The 26,336-nt window shown below is 39.3% G+C and overlaps 1 protein-coding gene across 2 annotated transcripts in view; it reads left to right on the top strand.

Moving 5' to 3' along the window:
• Window positions 1-26,336, top strand: part of ACAP2 (ArfGAP with coiled-coil, ankyrin repeat and PH domains 2) — a 173,900-nt gene that overhangs the window by 54,987 nt on the left and 92,577 nt on the right. For both annotated transcript variants that reach the window (XM_025376093.1, XM_025376092.1), the window contains exons 2-4: window positions 4,034-4,091; window positions 14,117-14,236; window positions 15,372-15,425. In XM_025376093.1, coding sequence (XP_025231878.1) covers window positions 4,034-4,091; window positions 14,117-14,236; window positions 15,372-15,425 — 232 coding nt within the window. The remainder of the gene's footprint in view (window positions 1-4,033; window positions 4,092-14,116; window positions 14,237-15,371; window positions 15,426-26,336) is intronic.

The raw sequence follows: 26,336 nt of genomic DNA, 5'->3' as shown, positions 1-26,336 counted from the left end.
AGAGGAACAGAAATTTGAGTTTAATATAATTATCATGCATCACAAAATATTATTTTTAAAAAATATTGTTCAGCCACTTAAAAATGTAAAAACCATTTTTAGCTTACGGACTCTGTAAAAACAGGTTATGGGTCAAACTTGGCTGTTGGGTAATTGTTTGCTGACCGTTGTGACTGTTCATTGTCTTCTCTTTTCTTCCCTTTCTCTTAACGTCTGTCTCCTTTATTTCTTATTTTCTGTTTTGCTGCTCAATCATATATTTTATTTCATTGTTAATGTGTGTATAACTTGATTTTTTTAGATTAAATTTTAAGCTATGGAGGGTGGGGGTCTATAATTTTGGCCTCTTTATTACCTTGCATTTTTATAAAAGTTATATGCTTAGTAAAAATTTGGGGCCGGGCACGGTGGCTGAAGCCTGTAATCCCAGCACTTTGGGAGGCCGAGATGGGTGGATCACGAGGTCAGGAGATCGAGACCATCCTGGCTAACCCGGTGAAACCTCGTCTCTACTAAAAAATACAAAAACTAGCCAGGCGAGGTGGCGGGCGCCTGTAGTCCCAGCTACTCGGGAGGCTGAGGCAGGAGAATGGCGGGAACCCGGGAGGCGGGGCTTGCAGTGAGCCGAGATCGTGCCACTGCACTCCAGCCTGGGTGACAGAGCGACACTCCGTCTCAAAAAAAAAAAAAAAAAAAAAAAAAGAATTTGGGAGGCTTGCAGAGAAATAATATCTATCATTTAATATTTGAAAGATTGTTGTGTAAATTCTTTTATTTCACTTATTAGTTTATTAAACATATGTCCCAGAATGGTTCTATCTCATTAATGAATAGAAGTCATCTCAGTGGTAAGCTAAAGGAGAGGAAGAATCTGTGAATTGATTTTGTTCCTTGTGTCATGTACTGTGATTGATGATATGAACAGTACTCATTTAGTCTTTACACTCCCTGTTTTTTAGTTTGTTTGTTTTTTTTTTTTTTTTTTTTTTTTTTTTGAGACGGAGTCTCGCTCTGTCGCCCAGGCTGGAGTGCAGTGGCCGGATCTCAGCTCACTGCAAGCTCCACCTCCCGGGTTCACGCCATTCTCCTGCCTCAGCCTCCCAAGTAGCTGGGACTACAGGCGCCCGCCACCTCGCCCAGCTAGTTTTTTGTACTTTTTTAGTAGAGACGGGGTTTCACCGTATTAACCAGGATGGTCTCGATCTCCTGACCTCGTGATCCGCCCGTCTCGGCCTCCCAAAGTGCTGGGATTACAGGCTTGAGCCACCGCGCCCGGCCAGTTTGTTTGTTTTTTAAACGAGATGGGGTCTTGCCCTGTGGCCCAGGCAGGAGCGCAGTGGTGCAGTCATAGCTCACTGTAACTTGAAACTCCTGGGCTCAAGCAATCCTCCTGCCTCAGAATCCCCAGTAGCTGGGATTACAGGCACACACTACCATGCCTAACTGACATTTTTTAGTTTTAATTTTTTGAGAGACTGGATCTTGCTTTGTTGTCCAGGCTGGTATCAAACTCCTGGCCTGACACTACTTTTTGTATTTTTTGTAGAGACTGGGTTTCACTCTGTTGGCCAGGCTGGTCTAGAACTCCTGACCTCAAGTGATCTGCCTGGCTGGGCCTCCCGAAGTGCTGGGATTACAGGCGTGAGCCACATTGCCTTGCCTCTTACCTTTCTTTAAATGTGTTGTTTCACAAAAGTGAATTAGTAGAATTGCACAGTGAAATAAGATTGGAGAAGTTACAAAAAGTTTCTACCAACCCATTTGTTTAGTAGAAACCAACGATTAAATCTCAAACTGGTCATTTCAACTAATTTGCTTGAAAGAAATGGAAGATTGAGTAAAGATAAATAAAGGTTAAAATGTAAATGAAGAGGGTATCTGACAATTAGAGTACTTAGTGAGTTTCTCCCTTGGCTCAACATTTTGTTTGTGTGTCTGTACTGCTATGGGGAACTGAGACTGGTGAGCGAGGTGCACAGTGATAGAATGTGTGTGAGGTGCTGGAGGGGCACAGGAGGGTATGCCATTGAGCTTGAGTGGTTGAGGGGTTCCAAAAGGACCATGTATTGGGGAGGTGGTGTTTGGACTTCTTTTTCCCCTTTATTAGCTTTAAAAGTTACTTAAAAATGCATAGTTATTGAAAATAAACAATCCAGAATTTAGTAAAAAGTGCAAATCCTTATTTATCCTTTCTGCTGTCGAATTCCCATTCTTCAGAGTTGTAGTTTGCAGACTGATAAATATGCTCCCAAATTGAGCTTATGCTATGCATATAATTTTGTAGCTTGCTTTTCCCCCCATATAATATTCTATCCTGTGCATATTTCCATATTAGTAGATATAGATCAACCTCATATAAAATCTGCCTCACTTAATGGTATGGATATATCGTAATTTATTTACATTATTTCCTATTGCTGCACATCTAGGTTTCTAACCCATTACAGTGAATATCCTCATACACATACATTTGTTCTCTTGTGTAAATTAAGTTTTAGATGATGAGTAGGTAAAGGGACTGAGGACTGATGTGGATGAAAAATGTTTTCTAGGTCAAGGGGACAGTGCATAGTTTGAAAAACTTTGCTGAAGCGAATGAGAAGCTCTTAGGAAGAAGTATTTCTGTTTCTGTGCTAGAGAGTGCGGCACCTTCCATTCTCCCCAGTCATATGCTAGCGCATCTCGTTTTATCACAGGCATTTCTTTACTGAATAATTCATGGTTATTTTCTTATCTTAGAGATTTAAAAACTTCTTAAAAATAAATATTACCCGATGGGGAAGCAGAATCACAAGCCGATAAGGTGATTATTCAGAGGTGTCACAGAGGTGAAGTGGGAGTTCTGGAAATAGAGTTTTTTGTTTTATTTTGAGACAGGGGCACCTAGGCTGGAGTGCACTGAAGCCTCAACCTCCCAGGCTCAAATGATCCTCCCACTCAGCCTCCTGAGTAGCTGGGACTACAGGCATGAGCCACCACGGTTGGCTCATCTTTTTATTTTTTGTAGAGACAGGGTCTTCCTGTGTGTCTCAGGCTGGTCTCTTAACTCCTGGGCCCAAGCAGTCCTTCCCCTCAGCCTCCCAAAGTGCTGGGATTACAGGTGTGAGCCACCACGCTTGTTCCGGAAATAGTTTTTATTCTACCTCTGTCTCCTGAGAATATCTTACTCAGTGTAAATCCCCATTATTATCCAACTTTTAAAAAATTTAGTTAAATCTTAAAATACCTCTTTGAGAATTGCTAGTTTATCAAGTAGATATACAAAAATGGCATAAATGACTTAAAGTAGATGAATTACATTTTGTTATACATACTCTTGAGTGTAAAATGTTTTCATCCCTAAAAACTTAGTTGCTACTATTTTGTTTCAGACGGATTTCCAATTTTGAAATGTTGTCTTGTAGTGTGATATGAAGTGCTAACTGGCATTATAATTGTACTCTCTTTTGTCAATAAAGTATTTGGCTTATTTAGTTTCTGCATTTTTCATAATCTAACCTTCGCTAATTTTTCTGTATTAAAATTATATTGCTAGGAGAAGAAGAGAGACTAAAATTAGTGTTAGGTGCTGATTAAAAAAATACTTTGGAAACAAAAAAGGGTGATATTTTTCTGAGCTATTTCTAAAAGTAAAAGCTCTTCTTTTTGGTTGCTGACAATGCCTTGCAGTTTGGTTGCATGTGTTTTGTTATCAAGAAATCTGATTCTTTGTACGCCTCAACTTTTAAAATTTCTCATTTATTTAAAAAGTGCATGCTAAATAGCTGTATTTAGTGTTATTAATTGGAATAATACTAATCCTTTGAGTATAAATTAGCATAATGTGTTCTGTTGTTGTCCTAAACAATAATTGTGTTATCTGTTGTATTGCATGATGATGAAGTATTTATACTAAATTCCAAGGTAATTATTACTTCATGTGAAGTGTAATTTTTAAGCATTCATATCTATCTTTTCATTTAGAGTTACTTTTCAAGAGTAAAGTATACATTTGAACAAATGAAATAACTTATTTTATATTTAATTTTTCTAGGGCAGCTTTGGAAGAAGTAGAAGGTGATGTGGCAGAATTGGAACTAAAACTTGATAAGGTAAATTTTACATGTTTAGCTTTTTAAAACATCGATTCTTGTTTGCCGTAAATAACTATTAGTACCTACAATAGTAGGTATCTTTTTTATTTTTTGGAGACAGACTCTCACTCTTGCTCAGGCTGGAGTGCAGTGGCATGATCTCAGCTCACTGTAACCTGTCTCCTGGGTTCAAACGATTCTCCTGCCTCAGCCTCCCAAGTAGCTGGGATTACAGGCGTGCACCACCATGCCCAGCTAATTTTTTGTGTTTTTAGTAGAGACGGGGTTTCAACATGTTGGCCAGGCTGGTCTCAAACTCCTTACCTCAGGTGATCCACCCGCCTCGGCCCCCCAAAATGCTGGGATTACAGGCGTGAGCTGTCACACCCGGCCTGGTAGCTTTTTATCTCTATGAGGGTAAATGCTATTATTATCCCAGATTTACACATGAGGAAAGTTAAGACTAGAGACACTAAGTAGCTTGTGTATAAAGTCTAATCTAAGTGCCAGAGCAGGAATTCGAATCCATGTATGACTTCAAAGCTCACTAAACATCCTTTATGTTGTTAGAAGCTTTTTCTGGGGCCTGGTGTGGTGGCTCATGCCTGTAATGCCAGCACTTTGGGAGGCCGAGGCGGGCGGATCACCTGAGGTCGGGAGTTCGAGACCAGCCTGACCAACATGGAGAAACCCTGTCTCTACTAAAAAAATACAAAATTAGCCGGGCATGGTGGTGCATGCCTGTAATCCCAGCTACTTGGGAGGCTGAGGCAGGAGAATCGCTTGAGCTGAGGAAGCGGAGGTTGCTGTGAGCTGAGATCGCGCCATTGCACTCCAGCCTGGGCAACAAGAGTGAAACTCCGTCTCAAAGAAAAAAAAAAAAAAAAAAAAAAAAAAGAAGCCTTTTCTGTATTTTCTACTAAAAACATCTTTCTTTTTTGTTGCTTAATGGATTTCATATATAACCTGACCATTGTATAAATTTGGGTGTGACCACGTTCAAATATAAATACAATTTAAAATATTAATTCAATTTTTAAGCTAATGCCAGAAATGCTTAAAATATACTTAGTAATCGGTATGGTCATATTTTGTGGAAGGATAAATGTACATTGATTTCCTCCATCTATATTATTGATGATTTTTTTGGTGTCTGTCCAAGACACATTGTTTGCTATATAGTAGGCAGAAGTAGTAGAATGAGAAGACAGCTTCTGATCCATTTGTTTAGATGTACTTCTGAAGCCACTGCTCATTAAAATGTTTCTCTTTAAATTTCTGGAGATAAATCAGATGTATATATTTGAAATACCTTTTCTGGAAATAATTTTCTAGTTTAATGATTATTATAAATGGCATTGCTGTGTAATGTAGTGCTTCTCAAACCTAAACTTTGCATAGGTATCCCTTGGGGATCTCATCTTGTGAAAAAACAGATTCTGCCTCAGTAGCTGGAGATACCTGAGATTCTGTGTTTGTAACCGGACTCCAGGTGACGCCCATACTCTTGGCCCATGGGGCACACTTTGAGTAGCAAGGATATTAAATACATTAAGCTGAAGGTTTTCAAATGTTTTGAAACCATGAAACACACATCTTTATATCATATAAATAGTTTAGAAACTATATAAAATAGCATTAGTTCTATATGTAAACAAATTACATCAAAATTTTAGATGTTTAGAGAGAAGTTATTTTTGTATAGTACTCTATAATTTTTAAAGCCCTGTAATATGTAGTATCTTTTTAATTTTTACAATAATTCTGTAGTGTAGGTAGGGCAAGTGTTATTATTCCCATTTTATAGATGAGGATAGCAAAGCCCGAGGAAGTGACGGGGACTTGCTTCAAATCACAGAGTAGAAGAGGCACGACCAGGGTTAGAACCCCTTTTCTTTTTTTTTTTTTGGGACAGAATCTTGCTCTATCACCCAGGCTGGAGTGCAGTGGCACGATCTCAGCTCACTGCAACCTCCACCTCCCAGGTTCAAGCACTTCTCCTGCCTCAGCCTCCCTATTAGCTGGGACTATAGGCTCATTCTGCTATGCCCTGCTAATTTTTTGTATTTTAGTAGAGATGGGATTTCACTGTGTTGCCCAGGCTGGCCTCAAACTCCTGCACTCAGGCAATCTGCCCGCCTTGGCCTCCCAAAGTTCTGGGATTACGGGCATGAGCCACCGCACCCGGCCCCCTCTGTCTGTATGATCAGTTCAGTGCTCTTCTTGTGCACCCTGCACCATGTTCTGAGGAATGCTAGCTAGCCTCCAGGCAAGTCTTTGCAAAAATTAATGTTTTAATTTTGGATAAGGATATTTGAAAATGCCTTCCTTCGTTTTCCACTTAAAAATTACATGTCTGGCTTTTTATTACTCTTTTATTTTATTTTTTTTTACCCTGAGGCATTACATTTATTTTCAAGTACTCTTTGAAACAAAATTTTAAACTCTTAAGGTAGAAAACAGAAAATATAGTTTTGATGTTATGGAAGATGTATGAGAGAGTATGTAGAGGGGCAAGGCCTTTTAAAGAATCACAGAGTGGTATAAGAAGGGTATCTTATTACTTATATATACAAAAATAATACATATATTGTTACATATAATATACATGAAATAAGAGTAATGTAATAATGTAGAACTGCATGTAATTCATATGAAACACTGTGGTGGGACACCTCAGAGTTTAAAATACCTAAACAGATAGAATCCACTGACAGTGTTTTTGCTGATTATTTTGCTGTTATGAGTGAATTCTTTTTTCCTTTGTATTATTCACTTGGGGTAGGGCACACTGCTACAATCTTCAAACCAAAAGATTCAAATCTAAAACAAGTTTTTGAAGTATTGACATTCAGTACTAAGAACTATAAGCCCATTCTAGAGTCTGTCTTACCCAAAGGGCTACTAAGGACACATGGAAACTTGACAGCTTAAAAAATATCACCTATTTTCCCTCCCACTGAGGTTCCATAGTTACTTTTATATTTCTCTGGTTTCTGTACCTCTCCCAAATTCTTTTTTTTTTTTAATTAAAAAAAATTTTTTTTTGAAATGGAGTCTTGTTGTGTCGCGCAGGCTGGAGTACAGTGGTGTGATCTCGGCTCATTGCAGCCTCCACCTTCCAGGCTGAAGCAATTCTTCGGCCTTAGCCTCCTGAGTAGCTGGGATTATGGGAGCACGCTACCACGCCTGGCTAATTTTTTGGTATTTTTAGTAGAGACAGGGTTTCACCATATTGGCCAGGCTGACCTCGAACTCCTAACTTCAGGTGATCTACCTGCCTTGGCCTCCCAAAGTGCTGGGATTACAGGCATGAGCCACCATGCCTAGCTCAAATTGTTAATCTATTAACTATTATTTTTATTTTAGAAACTGTGGGGAGTTGGCATAGAGAAGAGAGGCTGAGAGGAGGAAATGGTTGTTACTGAAGGTAGTGGCATTGAAGGACTAATGGGGGTGGTGGAGGGGTTGCTCCAAGTCTAGGTTAATGATTGCATAGCTTTGTGTGGGGCAAGTTCCACCTATAGTATCATTGTAAATCACACCAGGGACAGGTTAAACTAGCTTGTTGGCTTTGCCTATAATGTATGCCACCAGTAGTTCTATTCTTTCTGGTGAATAATGCTTTATGAGTGGCATTGCTCTATGGAGTTCAATTATTGATCCATTCTTCCTGGTGTTCTGTCATTGACAGCATCATAGTGCATCATCATTGCCATCTAGACTTATTTTCTGCATGTGTTGCATTGTCTCACTGGCATGCTTGTTCCCCATTGAGCAGATACTCTTTAAATCTCAGCCAAGTACTACCAAGTGTTGGCTCTTTTTCTTCTGTTGCATTATTTCGTGCATGTACTTTATAATATTGTATAATTTTGTATAATATTATACAATGTTATAATATACACAATGTTATACACAATATAATATACACAATATATACAATGTTATAATACTGTAATTTTTGGGGGGCAGCATAGCCTGGTATTAAGAACACAAAGCCTGGAGCTGCTGCCGGGTTTGAGTCTGGCTCTCTCATTTACTAGCAGTATGGCCTTGGACAAGCTCTTCAACCTTTCTGTGCCTCCGTTTCTTCTCTCCAAAATGGGGAAAATAAGAGTGTCTATTTCATAGGATTATTTGAAACTAAAGTGAGATAATACATGTAAAGTACTTAGCACAGTTCTTGCCATGTGGTAAATTCTAAGTAAACAATGATGCTGTCTCTTCAACAGACTGTTAGCTCCTTGAAGACAGACTGTCCTTAGAAAGGAAAAAAACTGGCCCAGAGTGGTGGCTCACACCTGTAATCCCAGCACTTTGGGAGGCCGAGGCAGGCGAAGCACTTGAGGTCAGGAGTTCGAGACCAGCCTGGCTAACATGGTGAAATCCTGACTCTACTAAAAATACAGAAATTGGCTGGTTATGGTGCCCCTGGCGTGGTGGCGTGCGTGCGTGCGTGCGTGTGTGTGCCACTGCACTCCAGCCTGGGTGACGGAGCAAGACCCCGTTTCCAAAGAAAAAGAAAAAACCCTTATTTGTTTTGTATACTTAGTGTATACAAAGTCCTATCTTTTACTTATATTATTTCTTACCATTATAGCAATATTGCAAAGTGGATATCCCTAATTTGCACATGAAAAAACAAGAATCGGAGAGTATGTTACTCAAAGATAGTCAGCAGATAAGTTGTTTGTATTCCTATCATCTGGCAAAGTGTTTATGACATAGTGATTGCTTAGTAAAAAGTTGTTGAATGAATTAGGGATATTAGTTTGATAATTTAGATGGACTTGACATTTATTCTTGTTGTAGGTAAAAATCTTCCCTCTTTGTAGGTTTATATTATTCAGTTATAATCTCATTTATCAGCGTCATCTAACAAGTATTTTGACAGCTGGCAAAATCTCAGTCTTCTCTCTTTCTGCCTCCCTCCCTCTTCATTGCCAAGCCCATCCTTCCTCCTGGATGGCCGCAGTGTATATGTGGTTCTGCTGTATGACAATTTCCTTTTCTCTGTAACTCCTGTGATAGTGACCACTGTTCTACTTCTGATACCTATTTCGTGGCTATGTTCTGTGCCTCATCACCCAGGGTTCTAATCTTTGAAATCTGGAATGCTGGTATCCTACTTTCTGACTTGAGTCTCCAGTCCTTCCAGTTCTCAGCGTCATTACTGCTTCTGTTCTTCAGCCCTATCTCTGGTCTTTCACTATCCACTTGTGATATTTCAGATCACTTTTTTTTTTTTTTTTTTAATTTTACTGTAAGTTCTGGGATACATGTGCAGAATGTGCAGGTTTGTAACACAGGTATACGTGTGCCATGGTGGTTTGCTGCACCTATCAACCCATCATCTAGGTTTTAAGTCCCGCATGCATTTGTCCTAATGCTCTCCCTCCCCTTGCTCCACCCCCGAAAGACCCCGCTGTGTGATGTTCCCCTCCCTGTGTCCATGTTTTCTCATTGTTCAGCTCCTACTTATGAGTGAGAACATGCGGTGTTTGGTTTTCTGTTCCTGTGTTAGTTTGCTGAGAATGATGGTTTCCAGCTTCATCCATGTGTCTGCAAAGGACATGAACTCATTCTTTTTTATGGCTGCTCAGATAGTTTTTAAATACACTTCAATGTATTCCTCTTTTTTGTAATTAAAAAAAGTTGAGATAAAATTAACCTAACATAAAATCCACTGTTTCAAAGTGTGTGATTCATGGTTTTTAGTATAGTCCCAGTGTTGTACAACTATCACCACTATCTAATTCCAAAGTAATTTTCACCCTAGAAAGAAACCCTGTATCTATTAGCATTCACTCCCAATTCTCCTCTCCCTCTATCTTCTGGCAACAGAATCTACTTTCTGTCCCTGGCGTGGTGCCTTTTCTGAACATTTCAAATAAATGGAATAATACAATATTTGGTCTTATGTGACTAGCTCCTTTCTCTTAGCATAACGTTTTTAAGATTCATCCGTGTTATAGCATATATCAGTTCTTTGTTATAGCCGGATAATGCATCATTGCATGGATGTACCTCATTTTGTTTCTCCATTCATCAGTTGATGGACATTTGAGTTGTTTCTCTTTTCTGGCTGTTGTGAATAATGCTGCTATGATCCCTTTCAGAGTACTCTGAATTTTATTACATCATTATTTCTCTTCAGAGACTTTCATGTCCCTTCCGTAACACCTACTCTGCAGAATTCTCCACTATTTTAAGTCTAACCATCTATATTATTTGTCCCATATCTGGCCTACAAAACCCTACAGGGGAAGTTACACAACTGTTTGGTGAAACCAACTGATGGTGCTACACATTCCTGGAATTCTTGATATAAAGCAGTTTCCCCCAAACCCAGTCAGGTTCCTTTCTTGTTACTGTTAGTGGCTCTTCAAGACCTCAAGATTTGCCACATTGTTCTTCATTCTTAGCAGATGACCTTGTCTCTTCTTCTGCTTGGTGGGAAATGCCTTTATTTCTTGCTCCTAATCTAGAAGTTTAACAGGCTCTGTTCTTACCATTTTAGTTTTTCTGCTTCTTTGAATGATAAAAGTATCCCTTTTTCTATGCATTTGCAAGCCCCCTACCTCCTCAGGACTTCGCTTTAGCATCTCTCTCGTTTTCCTTCTCTGCCACCTCTACCTTAAATTGATAAAGTTTATTTATTTATTTATTTATTTATTTTTAAAATAAGTTTGTTTCTTAGTAAAACAAAACAAAAGCAAGCAACAATAAGAAAACCTCCCCCTCTGACAAGGAAGCACAAATCTCTATTGAATAATTACCATGTGCCAGTAACAGTTTGTGCTAAGAATCTTTTTTTTTTTTTTTTTTAAAGACAGAGATAGGGTCTCGCCATGTTGACCAGGCTGGTCTCAAATGCCTGGCCTCGAGAGATCCTCCCATCTTGGCCTCCCAAAGTGTTGGGCTTACAGGCATGAGCCACTGGCCTGTGCTAAGAATCTTTATGTGCATTATCTTACTCTTTTTTTTTTAGTAACCATATATGGTTTGGTACCATTGTTATGTATGATACAGAAGAAGAAATGGAAGTTTGTTGAGGTTAAGGTCACTCAGGCTCACTTAGATGTTTAACAGTAGGTGGAACCTAAGCAGACTTAGCTGAGAACCCTATGTTTTTTACCATATGTTTTACTATTAACCTGTCTCTCTTTGTTTTTATGGAAACTTTTAATTATTTTTTAATTTAATTTGTTGCATAATACGACCTGTGTAGTACACAATTTGAAGGTAAAAAAGTGTGTACCCAGTGAAAATCAGTCATTTTTGAATCTCTTTCCTAGAGGAATGCACTGAACTAGTTTCTCTTGCGCCCTTGCACAATTCTCTTTTTTTTTTGAGACAGCCTTGCTCTGTCACCCAGACTGGAGTACAGTGGCATGATCTCAGCTCACTCCACTTCCCGGGTTCAGGCAATTCTCCTGCCTCTGCCTCCCGCCTAGCTGGGACTACAGGTGCGCACCACCATGCCTGGCTAATTTTTGTATTTTTAGTAGAGATGGGGTTTTGCCATGTTGGCCAGGCTGGTCTTGAACTCTTGACCTTGAGTGATCTGCCCACCTCGGCCTCCCAGAGTTCTGGGATTACAGGTGTGAACCACTGTGCCTGGCGTTTTCACAAAATTTTCTACGCATATAAAAGTATTTGTACTCTTCAGTACAAATGACTCCCCGATTTCAACAAAAATTTTAGCACTGTTCTACATTTTGATTTTTCTCTTAATATATCATGGATGCTATTTGTTATTATAGAGCTGTCTCATTTTAAAAAAATGGTTGAATTGTATTACCTTGAATGGATATATCGTAATTTATTTAGCTGTCCACTGACGGACACGTAGCTTGCTACCAGTATTTTACTGTGACTGCAGTGAATAACTTCACATGTGTCATATGGCTATCTGTAAAATATTGTTGTATAATACATTTTAAAAAGTGAAATTGCGAAGTTAGATGGTATGTGGGTTTTAAATTTTGATAGCTCTTGCTAAACTGCCTTCTGTAGATACTGTACCAATTTACACTCCTACCAGCAAGGGTGCGTGAGAGTGACTATTTCCCCATACTTACCCTCTTTAAAACAGCATGTTATCAAACTTTTTGATCTTTGCCGTTAGTGTAAAAAAAAAAAAAAAAGTAATTTCTGTTTCTTTTATTATGAGTGAGAATGAATATCTTTTCATGCGTTTAAGACACATGTATTTCTTTTTTGGGGGGATAATTATCTCTGCATGTGTGTTACCCATTTTTTCTAGTGAATAGTTGGATTTTCAAAGTAATTTATATACCCTTTCTTATGGTAGGGAAATTTGTCCTTTGTGACTTATCTTAATATTGTTTTCCTATGTTGTTTCTTTTGACTGTGTCTGTTTTTTCCTTATAGGAATGTCTTATATAATTGGATAGATCAGTTTTTTTTTTTTTTTTTTTTGCATAGTATTTGAGCTTTGCATCCTTCTCAGACTTCCCACTTTGAGATTATTGAAAAAAAAGAAAAAGCTTCTGTTTTCTCTTTGATTTCTGATTTTGTTTTTATGTTTAAATCTTTATCTGTAATTAACTTGGGGGTCTGTAATACAATTTAATTTCTTTTTTTATCGCCTTCAGTTGACTATCCAGTGTCCCTAATATCATTTATCAGATAACTTTTCCCCCACTGGCTGGAATATTACTTTAATCAAATATGGCATATTTCTATCTGTTTTTTTGACTGTGTATTCTCTTACATTATCAGTTTGTCTATTTGCATTTACTACCAGACTTTAATTTACTTTCCTTTTGTATTTTAATATCATATAGTGCTAATGTTCCTACCTTATTACTCTTCTTCAAACATTTTTTTTTTGCTCTTCTTGCATAGCGGTTACTCCATATGAACTTTAGAATCAGTTTTTTCTGGCAAGACATTTTATTTTATATTGTAAATAGCAAACGATTTAAAAGACATCTGTGCCAGCATTTCTCACAGTGGGTTTTGTGGAACGTTGGTCATATAATAATGCTTCCTCTCACACGAATTCTTTTTGGGAAATGCTACATATTTTATACCTCCCCTCTTGGATGCACACTGATAAATCAAAAGCCCGTAAGAGTATAGCAATATCTTCTGTTGCCTTTTCTAGGAATCTTGCCCTGGTCCCCACAGCCCTGGTTAGATGGTCTTCCTTTTTTCTTTCATGCATAGTTTTGTCATAGTAGTTGTGTTTGTGCTCTATAGAATTTATCTACTTGTTAGAATTATAGAATTAGAGTTTTTGAGAGCAGAGATTATGCTTTCAATTTCTGTTCCCCTAGGTCTTTGAGCAGCAGTTTTGATTTATACTCTTGAGATCCTTCAGGGGTTTTCTAAAGTTTTTCTTGGCTCTTTTTCCTCTTCTTGGTGACCCCCCTTTCCATCCCCTCAGTACTTTTCTCTCCTTTCTCTACAACAGTTTCACTTTCATCTGTTTTTTAATATTTGACATTTACCCAAGATTTTGGTTAAAAAAAAAAAAAGTTCTGTGCCTGAAAGAAAGAAGAGAAAGAAGGAAGGAAGGAATGGAAGAACAGGGAGATGGAGGGATAAAGGGAATGAAAAGAAGGAAGGGAGAGAGAAAGAGAAAGATGAAAGAAAGAGAAGAGCCCAGTACGAAGGCGTAGACGATGCCTGGAACAATGGGTATTAGAGAAATTTTTTTTTTGAGTACATGGTTGATCAATCACTTTAGACATCTGCTTTGATAGACTAACGTTGAAATGATCAGTAAGCTATCATACTAGTTTACTTACCTTTCCTCCAACGTACTTTTGTTATTGTTATCACACAACCTCTGGATCCTAAAAGGTCAACTTCTTTGGTACAACTCTGCTATGGATTTACTTTATAAGCCAAAGGAAAAAAGAATACTTTTCAATTAGTCTGTTTTGAGTTTGTTGATGAAACAAATTGAACTTAACTAGGTCACCTCATAGTTACTGCCAGCACTTGTTCAGCTAAGTAATTTGTAAAATTATCTTCAACCTGATGAATATTTTTTTCTTTTTCAGCTTGTGAAGCTTTGTATTGCAATGATTGATACTGGAAAAGCCTTTTGTGTTGCAAATAAACAGTTCATGAATGGGATTCGAGACCTGGCTCAGTATTCTAGTAACGATGCTGTGGTGGAGGTTAGTATTACTGAAATTACAGTTAAAAATGAAAAAAAAAAAAAGCAATAAGACATTAAAGAATTGTGCATTCATCTACCTTATTTAGTTATGGTGATACTTAGAAGTAGAAAAGTGATCACCCCTTGGTGCTGTCTTGTATAATTCTGTTTTCTACGATAGAAGTTGATGGTGGCCGGGCGCGGTGGCTCAAGCCTGTAATCCCAGCACTTTGGGAGGCCGAGACGGGCGGATCACGAGGTCAGGAGATCGAGACCATCCTGGCTAACACGGTGAAACCCCGTCTCTATTAAGAAATACAAAAAACTAGCCGGGCGCGGTGGCGGGCGCCTGTGGTCCCAACTACTCGGGAGGCTGAGGCAGGAGAATGGCGTGAACCCGGGAGGCGGAGCTTGCAGTGAGCTGAGATCCGGCCACTGCACTCCAGCCTGGGCGGCAGAGCGAGACTCCGTCTCAAAAAAAAAAAGAAGTTGATGGTTTATTTGCATTGCGCATTATCTAGCATGGCTCTTCTCACCTACTTTCTTATTATTTTGTTTAGTTTACTAAGTTTACTTGCTGCTAGGTGAGCTGAAGCAACTGTCAGAGGGCCTGAGCAGGAAGATCAAGATCATGCCTCCTAGTAGCTGCTTATAGGGGCACACAGAGGGCCTTAACCTGAGTGTAGTGTCTAACGCTATGTATGGGGTCTGTATAGGTACTGGTTAGCCAGCTTATGCTGGGTTACCTTAGATCCCTTGGTATGCTGTGTGGTGTTATATTTCTTTCATGAGAAATCATAACTGGTGAAGAAATGATTGTAGTTTGATGATTATTTGATCCTAGATGCCTACATGGGTCATCTTGATACACTCAAAACAGTTTTACCTTAGGTTTATATTTGCCATTTCTATTGGTAGCATAATACTATTGAAGGGGCAGTACTAATTCTTTCACATTTTTAGGGTTTTATTTGTTACCACATGTAGACTTGATCTCTGCAGAGTGTACCTGTGAGGTAGTGAGATTGTCCCTGGAAATAAATGTTACTGTTTACAGTGTAACTTGATCTGTCAGAAATGCTGAGGTCACATTTTTGTGACCTATTTAAATGGCTCTTAAATGATTTGGTTTTCTTTTGATTTCTTTCTCATAGACAAGTTTGACCAAGTTTTCCGACAGTCTTCAAGAAATGATAAATTTTCACACAGTAAGTGTCAGTAAGTAGGTGTTAACTATGACCGTATTAACATTTTAGTATTTTTCTTGAGTCGCAATATTTTATGAAATGACTAAAAGTGAATTACATGGCTTTGATTCGTCATCAGCTTTTTAGTTGGGTGAATCTAAAACGTACACTGTGTGTGTATTTGTGTGTGAGTGTGTGTGCGTGTGAAAGAAGAGAATAAGAGTATTATTTTCCATTCTAATATAGTGAACTTAATATCATTGAAGGACATACCCCCAAAAGTTAATTTTTTTTCTGTTTAAGTTGTGGTTTTAAAAATTTTTAAGCATGTATTTAAGAATAAAGAAGCAAAAGTCATTTTAAATGTAGCTATTTCTTTTTAGATACTTACCAATATATCCCCTTTATCTAAACAATGACCAATATTAAAGAGTGCTATATTCTTTGAGCTGTTTATATGTGCATTTAAGATTTGTGGACATTTATCCTTCAAGAATGAGGGATATATATTACTTTGGGAATGTACAAAATTCCTTTACAAAGTTTATGAAAGTTTACTGCAAAAATCACAGCTTATAAGCTGCATGTTTCTTACATTTTTAAAAAAGCTTAATTGATATGGCTGTTGTATAATTATTTAATCAGTGCTTTAAAATTTATTAGCCGCTGTCTGTACTAAGAATATCAATACTTATAATCTTCATAAAATCTGCTTGTTTTTGGTTCTTAATTTGATTTTCTTAATTTTTTTGTTGGTTAGCATATTTAGGATGAAGTAATATGACAACGTTTATTTTAATTGCAGTTCAAATTTTAGCTATACCAATATTGACATGTACAAGTATCTGCTTGAGTGACTGTTTTCAGTTCTTTTGGGCATGTACCTAGGTGTAGAATTACTGGGTCATGTGGTAATTCTATGTTTAACTTTTTGAGAAACTGCCAAACTGTTTTCTGCAGAGACGGTACCATTTTACATTTCCACCAGTAGTGTTTGAGTGTTCCAAGTTCTCCGCATTCTTATCATCACTTGTTATTTTCAATTTTTTTTAAAAAAAATTATAACCATCCTAGTAGGTGTGAAGTGGTATCTCATTGTAGTTTTGATTTGCATTTCTCTAATGACTCATGCAGTTGAGTATCTTTTATGTGCTTACTGGTTTCTTGTGTATCTTCTATCATTGTTAGCATTGTTGTTTATTGAAGTCCTTTATTTATTTAGAGATAGGGTCTCACTCCGTCACCCAGACTGGAGTACAGTGGCACAGTCATACCTCACTACAGCCTGGAACTCCTAGGCTTAAGTGATCCTCCTGCTGTACCCTCCCAGTTAGCTAGGACTACAGGCGTGTGCCACCATGCCAGGCTAATTTTTTTTTTTTTTTTTGGTAGAGATGAGGTCTTGTTCTTTTGCCCAGGCTAGTCCTCAACTCCTGGGCTCAACTCATCCTCCCGCCTCAGCCTCCAAAGCACTGGGATTACAGGTGTGAGCCACTGCACCCAGTCCCTTTGTCAGTTATTTAATTGGGCTTTTTTGTTGTTGTTGTTGTTGACTTATACTTGTTTTACATAGTTTGGATATTAAACCCTTACCAGTATATGCTATACAAATATTTTCTCTCATTTTGTAGGTTTTCTTTTTTACTTTCATGAAAATATCCTTTGACACACAAAAGTTTTTAGTTTTGATGAAGTCTGAAGTTCAGTTTCTCTACTTTGTCTTTTGTTGTTTGTGTTTTTGGTGTTATGTGTGAGGGAATTCATTGCCAAATTCAAGGTCATAAAGATTTACCCTTATGTTTTCTTCTAAGAGTTTTATGGTTTTAGCTCTAGTATTTGACACCATTTGACCACATAATAGTTTTCTTTTTGCCTTCTGTTGAATTTAGATGGCAGTGTTTGGTATATTTGATTTCTCTTTAAACCAAATGTAATTTAGTAAGAAAGTTTTTTTTTCCTGTTGATATAAGTGATTGACTTTAAATTGACATAATAGACTAAATGTTTTCTCTATAATTTATTATCCTTTGAAATATTCCTCTCCTTAAAGCAGTAAATCTTATGCTGTTTCTTTATATAATAATACCTTGCTCTTTGTTACGGTTTTATATGTGAAAAGTTATGATTAAGATAAACTTTTGGCAAATAATTTTTTTTTTTTTGAGACAGAGTCTGGCTGTGTCTCCCAGGCGATGTCGGCTCAATGCAGCCTCCGCCTCCCGAGTTCAGGTGATTCTCGTGCTTCAGCCTCCCAAGTTGCTGGGACTATAGGCATGCACCACCGTGCCTGGCTAATTTTTGTACTTTTAGTAGAGACGGGGTTTTGGCATGTTGGCCAGGCTAGTCTCAAACTCCTGGCCTAAAGTGATCCACCCGCCTTGGCCTTCCAAAGTGTTGGGATTACAGGCGTGAGCCACTGCACCTGGCCTTGAAGCAAGGTATATATGTATTGTTTCCTTTGGAGGAATAGAGATTGGTCTTTGTTTTGTTTTGTTTTGTTTTGAGACGGAGTCTCGCTCTGTTGACAGGCTGGAGTGCAGCGGCGCAATCTCGGCTCACCGCAACCTCTGCCTCCTGGGTTCAAGGGATTCTTCTGCCTCAGCCTCTGGAGTAGCTGGGACTACAGGCGCCCGCCACCATGCCCAGCTAATTTTTTGTATTTTTAGTAGAGTTGGGGTTTCAACATGTTGGCCAGGATGGTCTCGATCTCTTGACCTTGTGATCCGCCTGCCTTGGCCTCCCAAAGTGCTGGGATTACAGGCGTCAGCCATTGCACCCAGCCGAGATTGGTCTTTTTAATACCAGTGCTCTTAATCTTAGTGTGCACCTACACTCCTGAAACCTGTGCAGATTCCACTTTTCTCACTTTTCTTTCTCTCTTCTTCCTTCCTCCCTTCCTCCGCCTCCCTTCCTCCCTTCCTTCCTCCCTTTTTTTTTTTTTGCTATTCCTTATACTTGAGAAACCTCATACTCTCTGTTGACTATAAAACTCGTTGCTTTAAAAAGATAATTTGTAAGGCCGGGCGCGGTGGCTCAAGCCTGTAATCCCAGCACTTTGGGAGGCCGAGACGGGCGGATCACGAGGTCAGGAGATCGAGACCATCCTAGCTAACACGGTGAAACCCCGTCTCTACTAAAAAAATACAAAAAACTAGCCGGGCGCGGTGGCGGGCGCCTGTAGTCCCAACTACTCGGGAGGCTGAGGCAGGAGAATGGCGTGAACCCGGGAGGCGGAGCTTGCAGTGAGCTGAGATCCGGCCACTGCACTCCAGCCTGGGCGGCAGAGCGAGACTCCGTCTCAAAAAAAAAAAAAAAAAAAAAAAAGATAATTTGTATACTAAGAAAAAATCACTCTTTGTCCGTCTGCCTGGAGCTCTGAAGGCTGCATGTTGGTCAGCTTGTTTGTGTTTACATAAATGTTTCTATACAAGAAGAACTTTTTGTCTGACACTATACCCAGAAGTCCACTGTGTATTTTATTCTTTTATTCTTTTTTTGTTTTTATTTTTTTTTATTTTTTTTTTATTTTTTATTTTTTGAGACGGAGTCTCGCTGTGTCGCCCAGGCTGGGGTGCAGTGGCGCAATCTCGGCTCACTGCAAGCTCCGCCTCCTGGGTTCACGCCATTCTCCTGCCTCAGCCTCTGAGTAGCTGGGACTACAGGCGCCCGCCACCTCGCCCGGCTAGTTTTTTGTATTTTGAGTAGATACGGGGTTTCACCATGTTAGCCAGGGATGGTCTCGATCTCCTGACCTCGTGATCCACCCGCCTCGGCCTCCCAAAGTGCTGGGATTACAGGCTTGAGCCACCGCGCCCGGCCCCAAATAAATTCTTAATGTAAATTTACATCTTGCGGTCATTGTTAGCTACACTATCAGTATGCAAAATTCAGTGTTTCCATAATATCTTTTTTGTTTCAAAGTTTTTCTTCAGCATTTTTACTTTTATCATTAGGCCTTTTTTTTTTTTTTTTTTGAGCTGGAGTCTCTCTCTCTCTCGCCCAGGCTGGAGTGCGGTGGTCCCATCTCGGCTCACTGCAAGCTCCGCCTCCTGGGTACATGCCATTTATCATTAGGCATTTCTTTAGGTAGTTTGCAAACAGTCAGTGCTCTTCCAAGATACCATATTCAGAATTTATTTATTTTGATTTGAGATAGAATTTTGCTCTGTCACTAAGGCTGGAGTGCAGTAGTATGATCATAGCTTACTGCAGCCTCAATCTCCTGGGCTCGGGTGATCCTTCTGCCTCAGCCTTCCAAGTAGTGGGACTGCAGGTGTACCACCATTCCTGGATAATTTTTTTTTGTAGAGAGGGGTGTCTTGTTGTGTTGCCCAGGCTAGTCTTGAACTCCTGAACTCAATTGATGTTCTTGCCTCAGCCTCCCAGAGTACTGGGATTACAAGATGTGAGCTATTGTGTCTGGCTTTTTTTTTTTTTTTTTTTTGTAGAGACAGGGTCTCACTATGTTGCCCAGGTCACTATTGAGCTCTTGTGCTAAAGCGATCCTCTCTGGGACTCCCAAGTGCTGAGATCAGAGGCATGAATCGCTGTGTCCAACCTCAGATATTTTTTTCTGCTATTGAGCACAGTTACTAATGTGCAGAAGCATCACTCAGCAATGAAAACTTTTTGATAGAGTCTTTAGGATTAGCCATTATGCATGTGTTTATGTGGCATGCCATAAAATGTTATTCTCTTGACGAAATGTGGCACCTTTTCTATTTCTTGTGCTGCTTTGTAAATTAACAAAGTTCTTGACTTTTTTTTTCTGTAGGCTGGTACATTGTACAATTCTGCAATTGTATGCAGCATTCTGGCTGTAGCTCTTAATTGAGTAACCTTGTAGTTAGCTTCTTAATCTGATATTATTGTAACTAATCTTCGAAAATAACTTTCTGTCTAATTTTGTGTTTGCAGAGGTTTAGCATACAAATCTTTCTGTATGAATGTACTTCTGCATTCTTAAAATGTTTCAATGTAAGTTTTTTTGAAAGACTATAAAATTAAGAATTTTGGGCTGGGTGTAGTGGCTCATGCCTGTAATCTCAGCACTTTGGAAGGCCACGGCAGGTGGATCACTTGGGGCCAGGAGTTTGAGACCAGCCTGGCCATGGCAAAACCCCATCTCTACTAAAAATATAAAAATTAGCTGGGCTTGGTGGTGTGTGCCTGTATTACCTATATAACCAGCTACTTGGGAGGCTGAGACATGAAAATTGCTTGAACCTGGGAGGTGGAGGTTGCAGGGAGCCGAGATCACACCACTGCACTCCAGCTTGGGCGACAGAGGAATACTGTCTCAAAAAAAAAAAAAAAAATATTTGGGAGCATTCCCCTTGAAAACCAGCATAAGACAAGGATGCCCTCTCTCACCACTCCTATTCAACATGGTATTGGAAGTCCTGGCCAGAGCAATCCGGCAAGAGAAAGAAAGAAAGGGCATCCAAATAGGAAGAGAGAGAGTAAAACCATCCCTGTTTGCAGACAACATGATGCTATATCTAGAAAATCCTATAGTCTCAGCCCCAAAACACCTTCGGCTGATAAACAACTTCAGCAAAGTTTCAGGATACATAATCAACATGCAAAAATCAGTAGCATTTCTGTACACCAACAACATACAACCCGAGAGCCAATTCAGGAACACAGTCCTGATCACAGTTGCCACAAAAGGAATAAAATACCTAGGAATACAGCTAACCAAGGAGGTGAAAGATCTCTATAATGAGGATTACAAAACATTGCTCAAAGAAATCAGAGATGGCACAAACAAATGAAAAAACATTAAATGCTCATGGACAGATAGAATCAATACTGTTAAAATGGCCATACAGCCCAAAGGAATTTCCAGATTCAGTGCTATTCCCATCAAACTACCAATGATAGTCTTCACAGAACTAGAAAAAAACACTTTAAAAACATTCATATGGAACCAAAAAAGAGTTTGAATAGCCAAAGTAATCCTAAACAAAAAGAATAAATAGAGCTGGAGGCATCACATTCCAGACTTCAAACTATTTTTTTATTTTTTATTTTTTGAGACAGAGTTTCACTCTAGCTGCCCAGACTGGAGTGCAATGGCACAATCTCAGCACACTGCAACCTCTGCCTCCCGGGTTCAAGCAGTTCTCCTGCCTCAGCCTCCCAGGTAGCTGGGATTACAGGTGCACACCACCACTGGGTCTGGCTAATTTTTTGTATGTTTAGTAGAGACGGAGTTTCACCATGTTGCCCAGGCTGGTCTCGAACTCCTGACCTCAAGTGATTCTCCCGCCTTGGCCTCCCAAAGTGTTGGGATTACAGGCGTGAGTCACCACACCTGGCCTAGACTTCAAACTATGCTACAGGGCCACAGTAACCAAAACAGCATGGTACTGGAACAGAAACAGACACATAGACCAGTGGAACAGAGAAAAGAGTCCAGAAATAAGGCCGCACACCTACAACCATCTGATCTTCAACACAGCTGACAGAAACAAGTCATGAGGGAAAGGACTTCCCTATTCAGTAAACGTTGCTGAGATAAGTGGCTAGCCATGTACAGAAGATTGAAACTGGACCCCTTCCTTACACTGTATACAAAAATCAACTCAAGATGGATTAAAGACTCGAGTGTAAAACCCAAAACTGTAAAAACCCTGGAAGAAAATCTAGGAAATACCATTCACGACGTAGGCCCTGGCAAAATCTCATGACAAAGATGCCAAAAGCAGTTGCAACAAAAACAAAAATTGACAATTGTGACCTAATTAAAGAGCTTGTGCACAGCAAAAGAAACTGTCAACAGAGTAAACAGACAGCCTACAGTGGGAGAAAATATTTGCAAACTACTCATCCGACAATGCTCTGATATCCAGAATCTGTAAGGAACTTAAACAAATGAACAAGCAAAAAACAAACAACCCAATTAAAAAGTGGGCAAAGAACATGAACATTTTTCAAAAGAAGGCATATACAGCCAAGAAGCATATGAAAAAATGTTGAGTATCACTAATAATTAGAGAAATGCAACTCAAAACCACAATGAGATTCCATCTCACACCAGTCAGAATAGGTATTAATAAAATGTAAAAAAATAACAGATGCTGCCAAGGTTGTGGAGAAAAGGGAATGCTTGCTTATACACTGCTGGTGGAAGTGTAAATTGGTTCAACCATTGTGGAAAGCAAAAAGGCAATTTCTCCTTTATTTTTCCCATTTACGGGGACTGTGTCTGCCATGACACACACTGAAGAGTGGTCCTTTTAATGTTAGTGAATGTGACTTAGTGGTTTAGCTGCCTTTGATGAATTCTTCTCAGTAAAGTGGTGGATGAACCAGGCTGCAACACAGGCTAATTAAAACCAGATTGTTTGTGAGTAAGAAGCAGGCATTAGTAATTTTTAAAGCTCCCCAGGTCATTCCAGTCTGCAGCCCAGTTTTAGAAACAGTGGATTGTTTCCTGTAAACAAACCACCTGGAGATCTTGGTACATGGAGATTCAGATTCTCCATTTCTAACAAGAATGGGGTGGTTCTAGAGATTCTGTAGTTCTGACCAGCTCCCAGGTGATGTGGATAATGTTCGGTCACACCTGGCAAGCTTTTAAAATACTGATTCTGGAGTCTCACCAGTGTCTCTAATTATTGCAACATCTGTGTATTTAAAAGTTGCCTAAGTTATTTCAATGTGCAACCAATTTGAGAACCGCTGGGTAGAGCAGTTTGGTACCAATGTTTGTATAACAGAATCATCTAGCAAACTCCCTAAAAATACAGAAGCAGCCTGTGTTTCTTCAACACGGTTGCGTCTTTGTATTTTCTTTTAGCTTTCCATGTGATTGTGATACAAACCTAAGCCAGAGGAGAACCCCTGCCTTAGAGGAAGGAAGAAATGGTTTGGAGAAACAGATTAGTACAGGTAAAGGGGCCAGATGTGGTAGCTCACACCTGTAATCCCAGCACTTTGGGAGGCCGAGGGGGTGGGTAGATCACTTGAGGTCAGGAGTTCGAGACCAGTCTGGCCAACATGGTGAAACCCCATCTCTACTAAAAATACAAAAGTTAGCTCGGTGTGGTGGTGTGTACCTGTAATCCCAGCTACTCAGGAGGCTGAGGTAGGAGAATTGCTTGAACCCAGGAAGTGGAGGTTGCAGTGAGCTAAGATTGCGCCACTGCGCTCCAGCTTAGGTGACAAAGGGAGACACTGTCTCCAAAAAAAAAAAAAAAAAAAAAAAAAAATTACTATAGGCAGAGAAAGTAGAGAGGACTAAATAATATTCATTAACATATTGGGACCAATCTGATGATGATTGCAAAGAAGAGTTCTCTTCATTGATTTTAGGCCTCTCTATTATAGGCCTAATGAGATTAACCAAAAGATCCAGTGAATCTGTAGTGGCACAAGCCATAGCCTTGCCCTTTGCTGTATATTCTGGAGAGGACAGGAATGATTGTGTCGTGGAGAATCATCAGAAGAGCATGCTGTGGTAGCTGAGTAATACTTCATGTGTGTTTTTAGAGACAGGGTCTCCCTTTGTCACTCAGGCTGGAGTGCAGGGCCATGATCATAGCACTGCAGCCTTGAACTCCTGGGCTCTGGGAATCCTCCCACCTCAGGATGGTAGGTGTATGCCACAATGCCCTGCTAATTTTGTTCTTTAAAACAATATTAAAAACAATTTTTTTATTTAAAATGTTTGTGGGTGCATAGTAGGTGTATATATTTAGGGGACATATGATATGGGATATTTTGATAATGTATAATAATCATATCAGGGTAAATGGGGTATCCAACACCTCAAGCATTTATCCTTTATGTTATAAACAATCCAATTATACACCTTGTTATTTTAAAATGTGCAGTTAAATTATTTTTGACTATAGTCACCTTGTTGTGCTAGCAAATACTAGATTTTGTTCTAACTATATTTTGTATCCATTAACCACCCCCATGTCCCGCCACCCTCCACCTAGCCTTCCCAGCCTCTGGTAACCATCATTCTACTCTCTATGAGTTCAATTGTTTTAATTTTTACCTCCCACAAATAAGTGAGAACATGAGAGGTTTGTCTTTCTGTGCCTGGCTTATTTCACTTAATATAATGACCTCTAGTTCCATCCACGTTGTTGCAAATGACAGGATCTCATTCTTTATGGCTGAATAGTACTGCATTGTGTATATGTACCACATTTTCTGCAACCAGATGTACACTTAAGTTGCTTCCAAATCTTGGCTACTGTGAATATGCTACAGTAAACATGAGAATGCATGTATGTCTTTGATAAACAGATTTCTTTTCTTTTGGATATATACCTAAGAGTAGGATTGCTGAATGGTATGGTAGCTCTATTTTTAGTTTTCTCAGGAATCTCCAAACTGTTCTCCATAGTAGTTGTACTAATTTACATTCCCACCAACAGTGTACAAGGGTACCCTTTTCTCCACATCCTCACTAACATTTGTTATTGCTTGTCTTTTGGATAAAAATGTTTATTTATTTGTTTATTTGAGACAGAATCTTGCTCTGTCACCCGGCTGGAGCGCAGCGGCAGGATGTCAAGTTTACTGCAAACTTCACCTTCCATGTTCAAGTTGTTCTCTTGCCTCAGCCTCCCCAGTGGCTAGGATTACAGGTGCCCACCACCACGCCTGGCTAACCTCAGGAGATCCGCCTGCCTCAGCCTCCCGAAGTGTTGGGATTACAGGCATGAGCCACTGCACCCAGCCTTAGATAAAAGCCATTTTAACTGACATGAAATAATCTCATTGTAGTTTTGATTTGCATTTCGCTGATGATCATTGATGTTGGGCACCTTTTCATATACTTGTTTGCCATTTGTATGTCTTTTTTGAGAAATGTCTGTTCAGATCTGTTGCCCATTTTAAATTAGATTCTTAGATTTTTTCCTAGTTATTTGAGCACTTTATAATATTCTTGTTATAAATTCCTTGCTAGAGGGGTAGATTGCAAATATTTTCTCCTGTTTTGTGGATTGTCTCTTCACTTTGTTGACTGTTTCCTTTGCTGTGTAGAAGGTTTTTAACTTGATGTGATTCCATTTGTCCACTTTGCCTTGGTTGCCTGTGCTTTTGTACGGTATTAAGAAATTTTTACCCAGTCCAATGTCCTGGAGAATTCCCCCTATGTTTTCTTTTAGCAGTTTCATAATTTGAGGTCTTAAAGTCTTTAATCCACTTTGATTTGATATTTATATATGGCAAGAGATAGGGCTCTAGTTTCGTTCTTCTGCATTGGCGTTGTCTGAGCTTTATTTACTGAACAGACTGCCCTTTCCCTGTTGTATGTTCTTGGCACCTTTGTCGAAAATGAGTTCACTTTAGATGTATGGATTTGTTTCTGAGTTCTCTATTCTGTTCCTTTGGTCCATGTGTCTGTTTCTATCCCAGTGCCATGCTGCTTTGGTTACTATTGCTCTGTAGTATAATTTGAGGTAATGTGATTTCTTCAGTTTTGTTCTTTTTGCTTAGGATAGTTTTGGCTCTTCTGTGTGTGTGTGTGTGTGTGTGTGTGTGTGTGTGTGGTTTCATATAAATTTTAGGATTTCTTTTTCTATTTCTGTGAAGAATGTCATTGGTATTTTTTCTTTTTCTTTTCTTTTCTTTCTTTTTTTTTTTTTTTTGAGATGGAGTTTCACTCTTGTTGCCCAGGCTGAAGTGCAGTGGCACTTTCTCGGCTCACTGCAACCTCCGCCTCCTGGGTTCAAGCGATTCTCCTCCCTCAGCCTCCGGAGCAGCTGGGACTGTAGGCTTGCGCTACCATGCCCAGCTAATTTTGTATTTTTAGTAGAGACGGAGTTTCTCCACGTTGGTCAGGCGGATCTCGAACTCCCGACCTCAGATGATCCACCCGCCTCGGCCTCTCAAAGTGCTGGGATTACAGATGTGAGCCACCGTGCTCATCTGTCATTGGTATTTTGATTGGGATTGCAT

This window comes from Theropithecus gelada, chromosome 2 (assembly GCF_003255815.1).
Source record: "Theropithecus gelada isolate Dixy chromosome 2, Tgel_1.0, whole genome shotgun sequence".
Taxonomy (NCBI): Eukaryota; Metazoa; Chordata; class Mammalia; order Primates; family Cercopithecidae; genus Theropithecus; species Theropithecus gelada.
This window is presented reverse-complemented; position numbering and strand designations above follow the sequence as displayed.